The sequence below is a fragment of the Bombina bombina genome, chromosome 5, assembly GCF_027579735.1.
Source record: "Bombina bombina isolate aBomBom1 chromosome 5, aBomBom1.pri, whole genome shotgun sequence".
NCBI lineage: Eukaryota > Metazoa > Chordata > Amphibia > Anura > Bombinatoridae > Bombina > Bombina bombina.
The window spans coordinates 728811349-728828893 of NC_069503.1; the positions used below are offsets into that span (position 1 = coordinate 728811349).

A 17545-nucleotide genomic window follows, 5' to 3' on the forward strand; every position below is an offset into this window, starting at 1 on the left:
AATGAGCTGAAGAAGGCACTTCAGCTTTTATACAATGATTCTAGGTGTTTCTAGGGTAAATTTAGGGACAGAATTCTGCTGCTCCATTATAGCATTTAGGAAAGTAATGCAATATACACTATACAACCCCTGAAGAAAGCTCTTGAGTAAAGGAAACCATATACCCCCACCTAGGCAGTTTACAGAGATGTACGGTAAGCCGAGAGTAGAGGAGCAAACATGACAGAAGAACGCCACAAACAACTGTCAAAAAGAGCATGCAAAAAATAGTCGTATGCATAGATGAGAAAGCTGCACTAACCCAGCATGCAAAAATAACCTGCAACTCCTAGAATGCTAAGGGAAGTGTAAAAACTAAACGTGACACTCGCAAAGCAAGGGGAATAGTGAAGGATCTGTCCCAGGGCCATATATAATTACATATATAGAAAAACATTTACATTTTTAAAGTGCCCATAAAATAGCTTAATGAGTGTCTATATATTAAAAATTCCCATAAACACTCGTCCACTATCAAACAAGTAGCAGACAGCCAAACCAGTCCTGAAACATATCGGCAGACGTTAAGGAATAGGAGTATAATGTAGGTATTTAAAGAGAGGCAGAAGACTCGTCCCTGCGACAGATTAGAGGGCCTATGAAAGATTTCCCATGAAGTGAAACCATCGGATCATGAACCATACCCAAATACATCTCTCTGACAAGCACTGTACTCTGAGGGGAACTGTGCTTCAACATAGACTAAAAACCCCTTTCTCTGAAGAATCGATGCACATCTTCATTCTTCAACCACCTCCAGCAGAGGCAAAGTAAAAACTGAGGTATGTGTGAGGGGTTTTATAGAGCTCTTGAGGATTGGCAATCTTTGAGAAGAGTAGAGTAATTCCTATGAGTAATGGATTGTGGACTCTCACCACCTGTAAGAAAGAAATGTATGCACAGCACTCTAGCTCCAGTATATTGATTCTATTAGACTAAAATATTATAGGGCATTGCCATATATAGGACCATTGCACCACTTTATATAATTACAAATATTGTGCATATGTCCCCATTACATCTGAAGAGGTTTCTTCCACACATCACCAAACCAAAATAAATGTTTTCTGAAGTGTGAATGTGTTTACTATCAATGATATTATCCGTAACACTTGAACTATTAGTGTTACATTTGAGGTATCTTGGGATAAAGAACTGATGGGAAAATGTTATTTATAAATGTGATTAATATATATTTTTAATATTTATGTGCAATTAATTTTTCACAAAATGAATTTAAAATACTTAAGTGAGTTTTTTTTCTTTTAATCTTAGATCCACAGTTCGAGCAGTTATCAAGAACTTCTCTATAGCTTTCTTCTTTCCTGCATTTATTACATTGCTGTTTTTCCAGCATAACAGAACAGCTTATGACATTGTGGCAGGCACTATAGTTGTAAGAAGGAATGCCAGATGATCGTCATCAGAACATTGAGACAGCAGTTCATTTTAAGGGCTTTTCTGTATCAGGAATGTTATAGTATAATTGAACAATTGTATTCCTAGGTAATTAACCTAGATTTTTCTCAGCAATGAGCTGAGTTATGGTGTGATTAAGCCCTTTTGAAGTAATATCAGTATTGGAAGGAACTTGTGGTTAGCAGCTCCATACACCAACATGTACAAAATGTTGATTCTATGAGCCTATTTTAGGCATGTCATTTGTCAGCACTGTGTAGATATAATGGAACTGGCTTGAGTTGTACGTAGCTATGGATAATTACAATCCCTTTTCCGTAAACCAGATAAAGTGTTGTTTCACATTCACATTGCAATAAGGCTACAAAATAACACACATGAGCACACCTGCCTATCTTAACAGACCCGCTCAGATGATCACACTATGTGCAGAATTATATAACATTATTTTTAAGATTTACTGTCCCTTTAATTTATTTTACTATATTCTCATTTGGGTTGGAAATATTTCTAAGTAAACACAAAGCTGTCTGGATTGTCAACAGAGCTGCTCATTTTAGATTAGGTATGAATAATTCCTTGCATAATTAAAGCACTATTTATATTTAAGCCTAAATGGTGTACTTTACAAGTCTCAAACCTCATCCTGCGGTTTGTCGGCTCTTAACATACATGCCACAACAATGCTTCTGGTACCCTCCGAAAATAAGCTGTCACATTAACCATACCAACTTACCTTCACCCACCCATCTGATCTAAAATAATATTTTATAACTTATGTTTTGCAAGTATTCAAAGCAATTGCTGCACACAATGATTCAGCAAGATTATCATTTAGAAATATAGATTTTGATGGCAGATAAGAACCATAGCCCAGCAGGTCTGCCCAATATTTCCTTAAAGTATAAACGTAACTTGTTTGTAGGATAGCCTTATTCTTATCCCAGACAGTCTTAATGTCCCCCACAGTGTTTGTCATTACCATCTCTTGTGGAAGTTTTATTCCATGAATCAATAACCCTTTCTGTAAAGAAGTGTGTTCGCAAATTACTCCTGAATTTACTACCCTTCAGCTTGAGATCATGAACCCTTGTCCTTGAATGTTTCTTTTTATGAAAAATACACTCATCTTTACTAAGTTTGAATTTTTTTTTTTTTATATACCATGTACCATTTTGGTAACCATCCATTGCACAGAACTGCACAAAATACCCAAGATGAGGCCTAACTAGTGATCTTTAAAGTAGTATAAGAACCTTATTTCTGCTGAATATACCTCTACCACTACAACCAAGCATTCTACTGGCCTTACTCGCTGCAATACTACATTATTTGGTAAATTTTAAATCTGAAATAATAATTCTCAAGTCCAGTTTCTCATTTGTAACAGTCCGTAAAGTGTCATTAAATTTTTCATTAAAGTTTGGATTTTTCTTTCCTAAATGCATAATTGTTCACTTTGCAGTGTTAAACTTTAGATCACAGTCATTTGTCCAATACTCCAATTTTCTTCTTTAATGGAAAGAGTCCACAGCTGCATTCATTACTTTTGGGAAATAAGAACCTGGCCACCAGGAGGAGGCAAAGACAACCCAGCCAAAGGCTTAAATACTCCTCCCACTCCCCTCATCCCCCAGTCATTCTTTGCCTTTCGTCCCAGGAGGATGGCAGAGAAGTGTCAGAATTTTTAATTTTTGTTTTTGTCTCTTATGGAGGGTAGTACTCTTTGGCATGGGACAGGAGTTTTAATTAGGCCTGTCAGTCTCTCAGTGAGGGCTTGGATGAAAGTTAGAGTCCGGAGATGCAGGGAGTTCCTTTCTGCAAAACCATCCTGACTCATATTAAGAGCTCCTCAAGCAATTAGCGTTGTCTAACTTCGCTGCCTGCTTTCTTCTCAAGTCCATGGCGGAGGCGATGCTACTATCCGTCACACTTGAAGGGCCGTGTTCCTGTTCCACGGCCGTAGATTCCGGTAAGATAGTTTAATTTTACTTTATTCGCAATGTAATGTGAATGTATCCCAAGAGGCCACCACCTTGCTGGTCTAACTTATACATAAGGGTCTCATTGAGTCTCTTAGTACCCCGCGGGGGTATCTGTCCCTGAGTGTGTTGTGCCTTCCGTTTCAGGATTGCGAGCCTTCGCGTGTTATTGAATGACCCTATCGTTACCAGATACAGGGATTTTCAGTCTGATAATTCGAACGGTGCACCTCATTAGACATGTGGGGATGAAGAAATCTCCTGATTGTCATTTGTTTGAGACCTTTCCCAGTGTTGTGAGATAGGGCTCCGTTTGGCTGGTCCTGCGGGTAGGCCTGTCTTTTTGGGCATTAACCTCCGTGTTGCCTTATATTTTATTTATATCCAATGGGATGTCTTATTTGTTTTTGTTTCCTTCAGGTACCTTCTGGGATTGATACACTTTTTTTTTTTTTTTTTATTCTTTGGAAGTTGTTGGACATGTTAGTCCTCTGTTACAAATGTCTGTTTTCTGTTTGTTTTTTCCCCCCTATGAGGGAGAATTTGCACAGCCTGCCGGTTGGGACCCTAGGTGGAGGATGGTCCTGTCGGGTTCGTTCGGACTTGTGGATCCGTGAGGTGGAAAGGATTGTTTTAGTCCTTATAGCCTTCAGTCATAAATGACTGGGCAGGGGAGTTTTTCCGCTGTGTCACTCGGACCTCTGATTTCATCAGAACTCTGCATTTGTCCTTTTGGGCTTGATCCAACTTCTTGTACAGGATAGCTGTCTAGCATGCAGAAGGTTTGCAGTTTGAAACCGGTTGGAGCTCATAACACCTTGCAGGTGTATGTGTAAGCTGTTTCTAGTGCATCTAGATACAGCTCTTACTCTTGACTGAGTTATAACAGGCCTTTTGGGTCTTCTATAGCCTCCGGGTGAGTGGATCTCTTAGGGATCTGTGTTACAGGGTGGTAGTTGTTCCCTGCGGGGATTTTTGTTTAGCTCGGGGTTTTCCAGAGCTCGGTAAGCTTTGTGCCTTCTCTTCCTTGTGCAGAGGTGTTAGGGAGACTAGTCCTGTTAGTAGGATTTTTTGACCTTGAGGTATCCCTTGGTCATCCTGAGGCTCTGAGAAGTATCTTCATACGACTTCTAGCCTTGCTCCTTGGAGCGTTGGACTTTAGCTAGGAGTGGTTCCTTCCTATGGTTGGGGCTTTAAAGTTCTTTCGCTATCTGATTTCTCTGGATATGCATCCATACCCTTGTGTCTGGCTTTTTGGCCAGTTGGGGTGTTTAGTTCCAGGGTAAGGTTTGCCTGAACTATTGGGTACCCGGACCTGGTTTTTCTCCTTGAGACTTCCGGTTGCTGAAGCTTCGCTTGGCCTTTTTACCGACGCAGTCTGGGTGGTTTTGGAATCTTGTATCTCAGGGCTGGTCGGGGGGGTTCCTCGGTAGTGGGAACTGGTCCTTGCTCCATCTACCTAACCTGGTCATGGTTGGCCAGGATTTTGGAGTATTTTTTTACTTTGTCACAGAGTGACCCTTGTCCTCTGGTGATTAGCCATGTGGCTTGAGCTTTAAGGGTGGTTGGTTCATACCCAGCTGCTTGCGTTGGATGTCCAATTTCTGATGCGCCTTAGGGTTGCATTCCCCTGGTTAGCTTGCCAGTGTTCCCGTTGATTCCCTGCTCTGCAGGCGAATGGGTTGGTTATGCCTCTGCTAGGCAAGCTACTTGTAGGGGGGTCCCTTTCTTGGACATCTGTGTTGGAAATTTCTCTTCCCATTAGCTGGTGCCTTCGGGCCTTGAGGACAGTTGTTGCTCTTCCGGCATCATCCCTTTTCTTTAGGGGATATTCTCCTCCCTATGGAGATAGAGCCCTTGCTTGGGGATTCTCCTGGATGTGAGGCAGAAAGGGGGATTGGTTCCCCCGGGCGTCTTGCTGGGTCTTTATTTTGATAGATCCTTAGGTCTATGGCCTTGTCCGTTTTCAGTCGGGTTGTACTTGTACTCTGTGGGGATGGCTTTGCTATCCTGACGCTCGTTCCTGTACCTGTTTCGGGATTATTTTGTTCCCCTTTTTTGGATCCCTGAGGCTGGGTTGGTCCAGCTGGAGGTGGGTCTGCGGGTCAGGATGGCAGAGCTGTCTATGGAGCTGCGTTCGGTCACAGTATCCTGGATGTGTGAGATTTGTTGAGTCTATCCTGTTAGTTTAGACTGCTAGGGTATAGATTTTCCTTTCAACTGGCTCCATTGATTTCAGTAGAGAGTTTACTGGAAGACTGTTGGGACAGTTGGCTCTGTCGAGTCCGTTTGCTATCTCTAGTTTGGTTTCTGGACTAGCTGAGTCAGTGTCGTAGCTTTTTCTTTTTCAAATTTTCTCGTCTTCGTACTAAGCAATTGTGTTATTTTTCGGGTAGAGGTTCAGGCTGGGTGCCCTCAGTATGGGCTGCCTATGTACCCTCCCATCTTGGCACTCAGTGTCCTCTATAGCTTGGGTATTGTTTTCCCAAAAGTAATGAATGCAGCTGTGGACTCTTTCCATTTAAGAAGAAAAAACATAATTTTATGAAAGAAATTATTTTATGAAAGAAATGAATTTATCAGGTAAGAGTCCATGAGCTAGTGACAAATGGGATATACATTCCTACCAGGAGGGGCAAAGTTTCCCAAACCTCAAAATGCCTATAAATACACCCCCCACCACACCCACAATTCAGTTTAACGAATAGCCAAGAAGTGGGGTGATAAGAAAGGAGCGAAAGCATCAACAAGGAATTGGAATAATTGTGCTTTATACAAAAAATAACCACCACAAAAAAGGGTGGGCCTCATGGACTCTTGCCAATATATAAGAAATGAATTTATCAGGTAAATTCTTACATAAATTATGTTTTCTTTCATGTAATTGGCAAGAGTCCATGAGCTAGTGACGTATGGGATAGCAAATACCCAAGATGTGGAACTCCACGCAAGAGTCACTAGAGAGGGAGGGATAAAAAAATAAAGACAGCCAATTCCGCTGAAAAAAGAATCCACAACCCAAATCAAAAAGTTTTAATCTTATAATGAAAAAAAAATATGAAATTATAAGCAGAAGAATCAAACTGAAACAGCTGCCTGAAGAACTTTTCTACCAAAAACTGCTTCTGAAGAAGAGAAAACATCAAAATGGTAGACTTTAGTAAAAGTATGCAAAGACCATGTTGCTGCTTTTGCAAATCTGATCAACAGAAGCTTCATTCTTAAAAGCCCAGGAAGTAGAAACTGACCTAGTAGAATGAGCCGTAATCCTCTGAGGCGGGGATTTACCCGACTCCACATAAGCATGATGAAACAAAAGTTTTAACCAAGAAGCCAAAGAAATAGCAGAAGCTTTCTGACCTTTCTTAGGACCAGAAAAGATAACAAATAGACTAGAAGTCTTTCTGAAATATTTAGTAGCGTCAACATAATATTTCAAAGCTCTTACCACATCCAAAGAATTCTTAGGATTAGGACACAACGAAGGAACAACAATTTCTTTATTAATATTGTTGGAATTCACAACCTTAGGTAAAAATTTAAATTAAGTCCACAAAACTGCCTTATCCTGATGAAAAATCAGAAAAGGAGACTCACAAGAGAGCAAATAATTCAGAAACTCTTCTAGCAGAAGAGATAGCCAAAAGAAATATTCCTTTCCAAGAAAGTAATTTAATGTCCAGAGAATGCATAGGCTCAAACGGAGGAGCCTGTAAAGCTCTCAAAACCAAATTAAGACTCCAAGGAGGAGAGATTGACTTAATGACAGGCTTGATACGAACCAAAGCCTGAACAAAACAATGAATGTCAGGAAGATTAGCAATTTTCCTGTGAAACAGAACAGAGAGAGCAGAGATTTGTCCTTTCAAGGAACTTGCGGACAAACCCTTGTCCAAACCACCCTGAAGAAACTGTAAAATTCTAGGAATTCTAAAAGAATGCCAAGAGAACTTATGAGAAGAACACTATGAAATGTAAGTCTTCCAAACTCGGTAATAAATCTTTCTAGACACAGATTTATGAGCCTGCAACATAGTATTGATCACTGAGTCAGAGAAACCTCTATGACTAAGCACTAAGCGTTCAATCTCCATACCTTCAAATTTAATGATTTGAGATCCTGATGGAAAAACGGACCTTGAGATAGAGGGTCTGACCTTAACGGAAGTGGCCAAGGTTGGCAACTGGACATCCGAACAAGATCTGTATACCAAAACCTGTGTGGCCATGCTGGAGCCACCAGTAGTACAAACTAACGTTCCATCGTGATTTTGGAAATCACTCTTGGAAGAAGAACTAGAGGCGGAAAGATATAAGCAGGTTGATAATTCCAAGGAAGTGACAACGCATCCACTGCTTCCGCCTGAGGATCCCTGGATCTGGGAAGTTTCCTGTTTAGATGAGAAGCCATCAGATCTATTTCTGGAAGCCTCCATATCTGAAAAATCTGAAGAAACACATATGGGTGAAGAGACCATTCTCCCGGATGTAAAGTCTGGTGACTGAGATAATCCGCTTCCCAATTGTCTATACCTGGGAAATGAACCGCAGAGATTAGACAGGAGCTGGATTCCATAGAAAAGGATTTCAGGAGTCGCAGGTGAGGTAAATTCAAAAATAGCATTTATTCAGGTAAAACAGGTCACAGAATGGTGGAAACAGCCCTCCAGTGATACAAGCTTACGCGTTTCGGCTACATGCCGTAATCATAGCTCATACACTCCCTTCTTACTCTGGGCTTTAAAAAGGGGGGTAAAAACATGTTATTGGCTGAATGGCTGTGGCCGGGTTAACTACTTCCTTCCCGGTAGACCAAACATTTAATACACAAACCAATTAGCTAGTGTAATGTTTCTAGAAAACTCTCTTTCTGTGACTAAGCTCAAATGTAAAACATAAGTATTCAGTGAACTAAGTGATGTTACTAATGTTACTGTGAATAGTACTTGTCTAAGGGGGACACTATTAAGTGCATTTTCTTAATAAACAAATTCGAAATTTCTAAATTTATACTTGTCAGTTGTCTAGTTGTAGTTTCTGAATTCTTACTTGATTTTGTATTTTAAAGCTTCAAAAGTGCTTATGAAGCTCACTAAAGCTAGTTGGCTAATATTTTTATTATTTTTATCCCTCAATATTAAGTGCCACTAAGATTACCCCCAAAACCAATCTGTTTTACAATTTTATTACTATAATACAAGGGTTACTTACTTATTTTTCCTTCTTTCCCTTTTTAAGAGACCATATTAAGTTATGCTACCATGTGACTAAATTGAATGTCCATGGTCATAGTTCATTTGAATACACTTGATAACCCTCAGATATTAAATTATAAATACAGACTGAATCACAGATTTTATAAATGATGATTGGAAAATTATTTGGATAATTGTTTCAAATATTAAGGCGTGCTATACTAAATCCAATGATTAATGAAATCATAGGCCGAATTTAGGCCTGTTGGAGACCTTGTTTTTAATTTGAAGATCCAAAATATCTTTTTTTTGGCAAGCACAGACTCCCTATCTCCCCCTCTTCGCCCCGCATCTATAGTCTCAATAATTGTCCATTTAAAATAAGTGTTATCTTTATTATGGAACAATTTAAAATGTTGGACGAGGGGGGTAGTTAGAAGGCCCGCCTTGATATCCAATAAATGCTCCCTGATACGAACTCGTGCCTCCCTTGTGGTCATGCCCACATATTGTAGATTGCATGCCACACAGCCCGCTAAGTAAATTACAAAAATATTTCTGCAATTCATGCATTTGTCATGTTTGTACTCGGTGCCTGTTGCGCTGCATCTAAATCCATTGCCTGTCAATAGGTGTTCACATGCTTTGCATGTAGAATTGTGACACCTAAAAACACCCTTGCATCTAAGACAAGAGCTTGTTTGCTCTCTCCGTTTGCTTTTTAATTGTGTAGGGGCCAATAGATTGCCCATCGTGACTCCCTTTCTAAAGGAACATTTACAGCCTTGCTCTATCACACTGGCTAATGAGTCATCTGCTGCTAGTAGTCTGTAGTGTTTTCTTATTATTTGACATATTTTATTGTATTGGGTACTATAGTCTGTTACAAAATAAATGTGGTCGCTATTGGACACATTTATTTCCGATTTCTCCAATAATTGTTTTCTACTAGAGGAGGATACCTCCTTAATTTTGTTGATCTCAGATGTTTTGTACCCTCTTGCCTTCAGGCGATCAGTTGGCTTTTCAGCATGTGATTCATACTGCTTAGAATCACTGCAGTTGCGTTTCAGTCGGGTAAACTGACCCTTTGCAACTGACCTGAAAACCTGTTTTGGATGGCTGCTCCTGGCGTGGAGTAGAGTGTTGCCTGTTATTGGTTTTCTGAAGACCTCAGTAACTACTCCAACCTCGGGAATACCTCTCAAAGTGAGGTCCAGAAAATTTATCTGATGTTTATTTAGTTCAAAAGTGAACTCAAGCCCAAAGTCGTTGTGATTTAGCCAATTCACAAAAGACTTGGCTTCTTCCCCTGTGCCTCTCCACACCAGGAGCAGATCATCAATATAACGCCGGTAGAATTGGATATTTTTCCTAAAGGGGTTCTCATCCCCATAGATGCGGGACAGCTCCCACCATCCCATATAGAGATTGGCGAAAGAGGGCGCAAACTTCGCGCCCATTGCTGTCCCACATCTCTGGAGATAAAACACCCCCTCAAAGGAGAAATAGTTGTGTGCGTCAATAGAAACTGTACAACCCTTAGTACATAGTCAATCAACTCATCCGAAAAGCCAGTTTGTCTTCTCAGAAAAAATTCAATAGCCTCTAATCCCCTATTATGCGGTATAGAGGTATACAGGGCTTTGACATCTATTGTGAGCCACAAGTCTGAGTCTTCCCATTCCATATTCTCCATCAAATTTAGAACGTGTGTTGTGTCCTGCAAAAAGCTAGTTAGTTTGCCCACCAAGGGTTGTAATAACCCGTCCAACCACTGTGAGGTTCTTTCCAATAAAGATCCAATGCCACTCACGATGGGTCTACCCGTGACCCCCTCCAGGGACTTGTGAACCTTTGGTAAATGATTAAAAATAGGGATCACTGGGTTCTCTACCTGGAGGAACTCACAGGTAGACCCATCCAAAATGCCTAATTCCCTACCATCATCAAGGATCTGTGCTAGTTCCTTTTTGTATTTGTTGGTCGGGTCACCTCTCAAAACTTGATAGAATCTACTATTCAGCAGTTGTCTTTCTGCTTCTGCAACAAATTGGGTTCTTGACATTACCACCACCGAGCCACCCTTATCTGCATTCCTAATCACCAAATCTTCATTGGTTTGAAGCTTCTTCAGAGCTTCCCTTTCCTTGAAATTTAGGTTATGCTGATTATTAGGGGTAGTCTGGTGTAGTAACGTCAAGTCCCTTTCAACTCTCGCTTGGAAAGTTTCTAATGCATCCCCTCTGCATTGTATTGGATAGAAACTAGAGGCTGATTTAAATGTTGGTAATCGTACCTCTGGTATATGTTCATCTACCCTTCCTTCATAAGCTAGTGTATCCAAATTTACAATATCACATTCCTCAACAAAGGGGAGCTTTTCAGTGTTCATCTTGGGTGTACTCTGATATGGGATACTATCATTCTTTTCCTCCATATTTTCCCTATAGAAAATTTTCCGTACAGTTAACCCTCTGATTAATTTATTGACGTCAATCAATGTATTGAATAAGTTAAACTTCTGCGATGGGACGAATCCCAATCCCAGGCTTAATACTTTAATTTCCATGTTTGACAATACATAATCAGACAAGTTAATCACATTTGTCATTCATTGATATTTGCTCACATTCCTGCCCCGTCTGGTTGATTGACTATTCTGCCTTGGCCGGCCTGACTGAACTCCTATCTCTTTCCCCCCTCCCTCTGGTTCCTTGGGGGGAAGACAAAAAACCTGTTCTAAATCTCGTTTGTCACTTATGTCAGTTCTTGCTTCTCTAGCAACCTGAGGCTGTCCTGCAACAGACATTTCATCAGGGGTATATTTTAATATCCCCTGATGTTGTTTTTTCAAAAGGGGTGGCTTAATTGTACTGGAAGATTTCGATCTTACTGCCACAGACCCAGAGGGCAGGGTGGCTGGAACATTAGAAGTCTCAATATAGACCTCCCCCCTGATGCTGAACTATCAAAGGATTCAGCTTCACTCTCAGAAAACTGTACATTTTTAGGAGTCTGAGGATTATTCTCCCTATTGTCCCTGTTATTGGGGAAACCTCTGCCCCTGCCTCTACCTCGTGACCTGTTGTAGGCTCTTCGGCCTTCAAACCTGTCCTTCCTATTCCAGACAAAGACTCTGTTGTTATCATAATCCGACTGGTCTCTTAAATACTTGTTATGTTTAGTCGTAATTAATAAAGCCTTGCTTTCCATTAGAGTTTTCTGCAAAATGCTATCGTACTTGGGGTATTCTAAGGCCCCCCTCCTCTGATTTAGTTCCACCTGAATCGTCTCTATTTGTAGAGTAATAACATCTAAGGACTTTGTTTTATATGTAACCAGAAGAGCCATTAGGCGGAGTGAACAATCTGACAATACTAAATTCCAATCATTAATAAAATCACGATCCTCAGTCTGAAAGGTAGGGAACTTATTTACCCTAAGCCCCCTGGGTATAATTTTCAATTCCTGGTACTTGTTAAGGGTCATAATGTCCCATCTTAATTTACTTTCTCTAAGTAATAAAAATTCCATTTCCTCAAATAGTTTAGCTAGAGTAAATTTTGACCTATCAGTGCAAAAAACCTCCTCTAAATCGTGAGTACTATTTTCTCTTTCATGAAAGGGTTTTAAGGAGAAATAATCTCTACTTTCATTTGTTGTGATTAGTTCCATTATTAATGACTCTTCAACTCTCCTACTATTATGATTATACTCTCCAATATAACCTGTCACTTGCCCTTAATTGAAAATACTGGGACATATAATGGTGTACAGCAATCTCTAACTCTGTTCATATAGTACTTCCAAAATATTAAATTTGAATAAATACTAAATGTATTCCTAGTTAACACTAATATATTTGTTGACTTATAAATGTGTGGACTTCCTTTTGGTGCCCATTCATTCTAAAGTGATTGCTTCTCACCCACCATCACTATTAATGTAAAACAATTATATCAATACTGAATTTCAATTGCACAAATTGCTATGGGTAGTTAGAATTGGTTATAGACATTCACTTTGTCACAGATAATTAAATAGTATGCAGGTAGGCTTTTTAGCTCCACTACACATAGGTGTAATCCATGGACAAAGCAATAGGCAAATTGAAAAAAGGAAAGAGAGAAAAGAAAACGCAAAAATTATTATTCAACATTCACTGTGTACCAGTGGTATAAGCAAATGTCCAAGCCAGTCCATGTGATAAACATAATGATGCATATAATAGTCTATAAACTCTTCGTTGCTCAAGGGATGTGATGCATTGATTAGCTTCACTACAAAGCATATAGGAAAGCGTCCACTTAATGTGAATGTCCAGTCCGGTACAGAAGTCGACAAAACAAATTGACAGCTTCAAAATTCTCTACTTGGCAGTGCTGTATAATAGGGAGACAGTGTTCCATACAGCCTAGGAGCCGTCTAACTGAGCCAGATGTTACAGGACTCGTATTTGGTACTTCCAACATACATCAGTATGATCCATCATATAAACATACTTAGTCACCAAAGTCTGATAAATACTGAATTGACTCGAGCTGGATTCCGCCCATGCAAGTATCCAAGATACTTCTTTCATAGCCTGAGGACTGTGAGTCCCACCTTGATGATTGACATACGCCACGGTTGTGACATTGTCTGTCTGAAAACAAATAAACGATTCTCTCTTCAGAAGAGGCTAGAACTGAAGAGCTCTGAAAATCGCACAGAGTTCCAAAATATTGATTGGTAATCTCGCCTCTTGAGATTTCCAAACCCCCTGCGTTGTCAGAGATCACCAGACAGCTCCCCAACCTGAAAGACTCACATCTGTTGAAATCACAGTCCAGGTTGGACGAAGAAAAGAGGCCCCTTGAACTAAACGGTGGTGATTTAACCACCAAGTCAGAGAAAGTAGAGTATTGGGATTTAAGGATATCAATTGTGATATATTTGTATAATCCCTGCACCAAAGGTTCAGCATACAAAGCTGAAGAGGTCTCATGTGAAAACGAGCAAAGGGGATCACGTCCGATGCAGCAGTCATGAGACATAAAACTTCCATACACATAGCTACTGAAGGGAATGAATGAGACTGAAGGTTCCGACAAGCTGAAACCAATTTCAGACGTCTTTTGTCTGTTAGAGACAAAGTCATGGATACTGAATCTATTTGGAATCCCAAAAAGGTTACCCTTGTCTGAGGAATCAATTAACTTTTTGGTAAATTGATCCTCCAACAACACGAGTTGATTCGTTTGAGATTCTGCAGAATGTAAAGACTGAGCAAGTACCAAGATATCGTCCAAATAAGGAAACACCGCAATACCCCGCTCTCTGATTACAGAGAAAAGGTCACCAAGAACCTTTGAGAAGATCCTGGAGCTGTTGCTAGGCCAAAAGGAAGAGCAACAAATTGGTAATGCTTGTCTAGAAAAGAGAATCTCAGGAACTGATAGTGATCTGGATGAATTGGAATATGAAGATATGCATCCTGTAAGTCTATTGTGGACATATAATGCCCTTGCTGAACAAAAGGCAGAATAGTCCTTATAGTCACCATTTTGAATGTTGGAATTCTTACATAACTATTCAAAAATTTTAGATCCAGAACTGGTCTGAAAGAACAGATTTGAATAAAACCCCAGACCCCGTTCCAGATATGGAACTGGCACAATTACCCCAGATGACTCCAGGTCTGAAACACATTTCAGGAAAGCCTGAGCCTTTACTGGGTTTACTGGAATGTGTGAGAGAAAGAACCTTCTCACAGGCGGTCTTACCTTGAAACCTATTCTGTACCCTTGAGAAACAATGTTCTGAATCCAATGATTTTGAATAGAACTGATCCAAACATCTTTGAAAAATCGTAATCTGCCCCTTACCAGCTGTGCTGGAATGAGGGCTGCACCTTCATGCAGACTTGGGAGCTGGTTTTGATTTTCTAAAAGGCTTGGATTTATTCCAGACTGGAGAAGGCTTCCAATTGGAAACCGTTCCTTTAGGGGAAGGGTTAGGCTTCTGTTCCTTATTCTGGCGAAAGGAACGAAAACGATTAGCAGCCCTATATTTGCCCTTAGATTTTTTATCCTGAGGCAAAAAAGCTCCCTTCCCCCCAGTGACAGTTGAAATTATAGAATACAACTGAGAACCAAATAATTTATTACCTTGGAAAGAAAGAGATAGCAACGTTGACTTAGAAGTCATATCTGCATTCCAAGATTTAAGCCATAAAGCTCTTCTAGCTAAAATAGCTAAAGACATATACCTGACATCAATTCTAATGATATCAAAAATGGCATCACAAATTAAATTATTAGCATGTTGAAGAAGTTTAAAAAACATAATTTATGTAAGAACTTACCTGATAAATTCATTTCTTTCATATTAGCAAGAGTCCATGAGCTAGTGACGTATGGGATATACATTCCTACCAGGAGGGGCAAAGTTTCCCAAACCTTAAAATGCCTATAAATACACCCCTCACCACACCCACAATTCAGTTTAACGAATAGCCAAGAAGTGGGGTGATAAGAAAAAAGTGCGAAAGCATATAAAATAAGGAAATGGAATAATTGTGCTTTATACAAAAAAAATCATAACCACCACAAAAAAGGGCGGGCCTCATGGACTCTTGCTAATATGAAAGAAATGAATTTATCAGGTAAGTTCTTACATAAATTATGTTTCTCCAACATAGGTGTGTCCGGTCCACGGCGTCATCCTTACTTGTGGGATATTCTCTTCCCCAACAGGAAATGGCAAAGAGCCCAGCAAAGCTGGTCACATGATCCCTCCTAGGCTCCGCCTTCCCCAGTCATTCTCTTTGCCGTTGTACAGGCAACATCTCCACGGAGATGGCTTAGAGTTTTTTGGTGTTTAACTGTAGTTTTTATTCTTCAATCAAGAGTTTGTTATTTTAAAATAGTGCTGGTATGTACTATTTACTCTGAAACAGAAAAGTGATGAAGATTTCTGTTTGTAAGAGGAAAATGATTTTAGCAACCGTTACTAAAATCGATGGCTGTTTCCACACAGGACTGTTGAGAGGAATTAACTTCAGTTGGGGGAAACAGTGAGCAGACTTTTGCTGCTTGAGGTATGACACATTTCTAACAAGACGATGTAATGCTGGAAGCTGTCATTTTCCCTATGGGATCCGGTAAGCCATTTTTATTACATAAGAATAAAGGGCTTCACAAGGGCTTTTAAGACTGGTAGACATTTTCTGGGCTAAAACGATTGATATATAAGCATTTTTAATACTTCATAGCTTTGAGGAATTATTTTATTCTTGGGAATTATGTAAAATAACCGGCAGGCACTGTATTGGACACCTTATTCTCTAGGGGCTTTCCCTAATCATAGGCAGAGCCTCATTTTCGCGCCTCTATTGCGCACTTGTTTTTGGGAAGCATGACATGCAGATGCATGTGTGAGGAGCTCTGATACATAGAAAAGGCTTTCTGAAGGCGTCATTTGGTATCGTATTCCCCTTTGGGCTTGGTTGGGTCTCAGCAAAGCAGATACCAGGGACTGTATAGGGGTTAAATATAAAAACGGCTCCGGTTCCGTTATTTTAAGAGTTAAAGCTTTCAAATTTGGTGTGCAATACTTTTAAGGCTTTAAGACACTGTGGTGAAATTTTGGTGAATTTTGAACAATTCCTTCATACTTTTTCACATTTGCAGTAATAAAGTGTGTTCAGTTTAAAATTTAAAGTGACAGTAACGGTTTTATTTTAAAACGTTTTTTGTACTTTGTTATCAAGTTTATGCCTGTTTAACATGTCTGAACTACCAGATAGACTGTGTTCTGTATGTGGGGAAGCCAAGGTTCCTTCTCATTTAAATAGATGTGATTTATGTGACACAAAATTTAGAGAAAATGATGCCCAAGATGATTCCTCAAGTGAGGGGAGTAAGCATGGTACTGCATCATCCCCTCCTTCGTCTACGCCAGTCTTGCCCACACAGGAGGCCCCTAGTACATCTAGTGCGCCAATACTCCTTACTATGCAACAATTAACGGCTGTAATGGATAATTCTATCAAAAACATTTTAGCCAAAATGCCCACTTATCAGCGAAAGCGCGACTGCTCTGTTTTAGAAAATACGGAAGAGCATGAGGACGCTGATGATATTGGTTCTGAAGTGCCCCTACACCAGTCTGAGGGGGCCAGGGAGGTTTTGTCTGAGGGAGAAATTTCAGATTCAGGGAAAATTTCTCAACAAGCTGAACCTGATGTGATTACATTCAAATTTAAATTGGAACATCTCCGCGCTCTGCTTAAGGAGGTGTTATCTACTCTGGATGATTGTGAGAATTTGGTCATTCCAGAGAAATTATGTAAGATGGACAAGTTCCTAGAGGTCCCGGGGACCCCCGAAGCTTTTCCTATACCCAAGCGGGTGGCGGATATTGTAAACAAAGAATGGGAAAGGCCCGGCATACCTTTCGTCCCTCCCCCTATATTCAAGAAATTGTTTCCTATGGTCAACCCCAGAAAGGACTTATGGCAGACAGTCCCCAAGGTCGAGGGGGCGGTTTCTACTCTAAACAAACGCACCACTATACCCATAGAAGATAGTTGTGCTTTCAAAGATCCTATGGATAAAAAATTAGAGGGTTTGCTTAAAAAGATGTTTGTTCAGCAAGGTTACCTTCTACAACCAATTTCATGCATTGTTCCTGTCACTACAGCAGCGTGTTTCTGGTTCGATGAACTAGAAAAGGCGCTCAATAAAGATTCTTCTTATGAGGAGATTTTGGACAGAATTCATGCTCTCAAATTGGCTAACTCTTTCACCTTAGACGCCACTTTGCAATTGGCTAGATTAGCGGCGAAAAATTCTGGGTTTGCTATTGTGGCGCGCAGAGCGCTTTGGCTAAAATCTTGGTCAGCGGATGCGTCTTCCAAGAATA

General features: G+C 40.1%; 1 protein-coding gene across 3 annotated transcripts in view; it reads left to right on the forward strand.

Annotated features, from left to right (window-relative positions):
* FAM8A1 (family with sequence similarity 8 member A1) overlaps positions 1-2879 on the forward strand; it is a 79327-nt gene extending 76448 nt beyond the window's left edge. For all 3 annotated transcript variants that reach the window (XM_053714775.1, XM_053714776.1, XM_053714777.1), the window contains one exon: positions 1315-2879. In XM_053714775.1, coding sequence (XP_053570750.1) covers positions 1315-1456 — 142 coding nt within the window. In that variant the 3' untranslated portion in view covers positions 1457-2879. The remainder of the gene's footprint in view (positions 1-1314) is intronic.
* The last annotated feature ends 14666 nt before the right edge of the window (positions 2880-17545 follow it).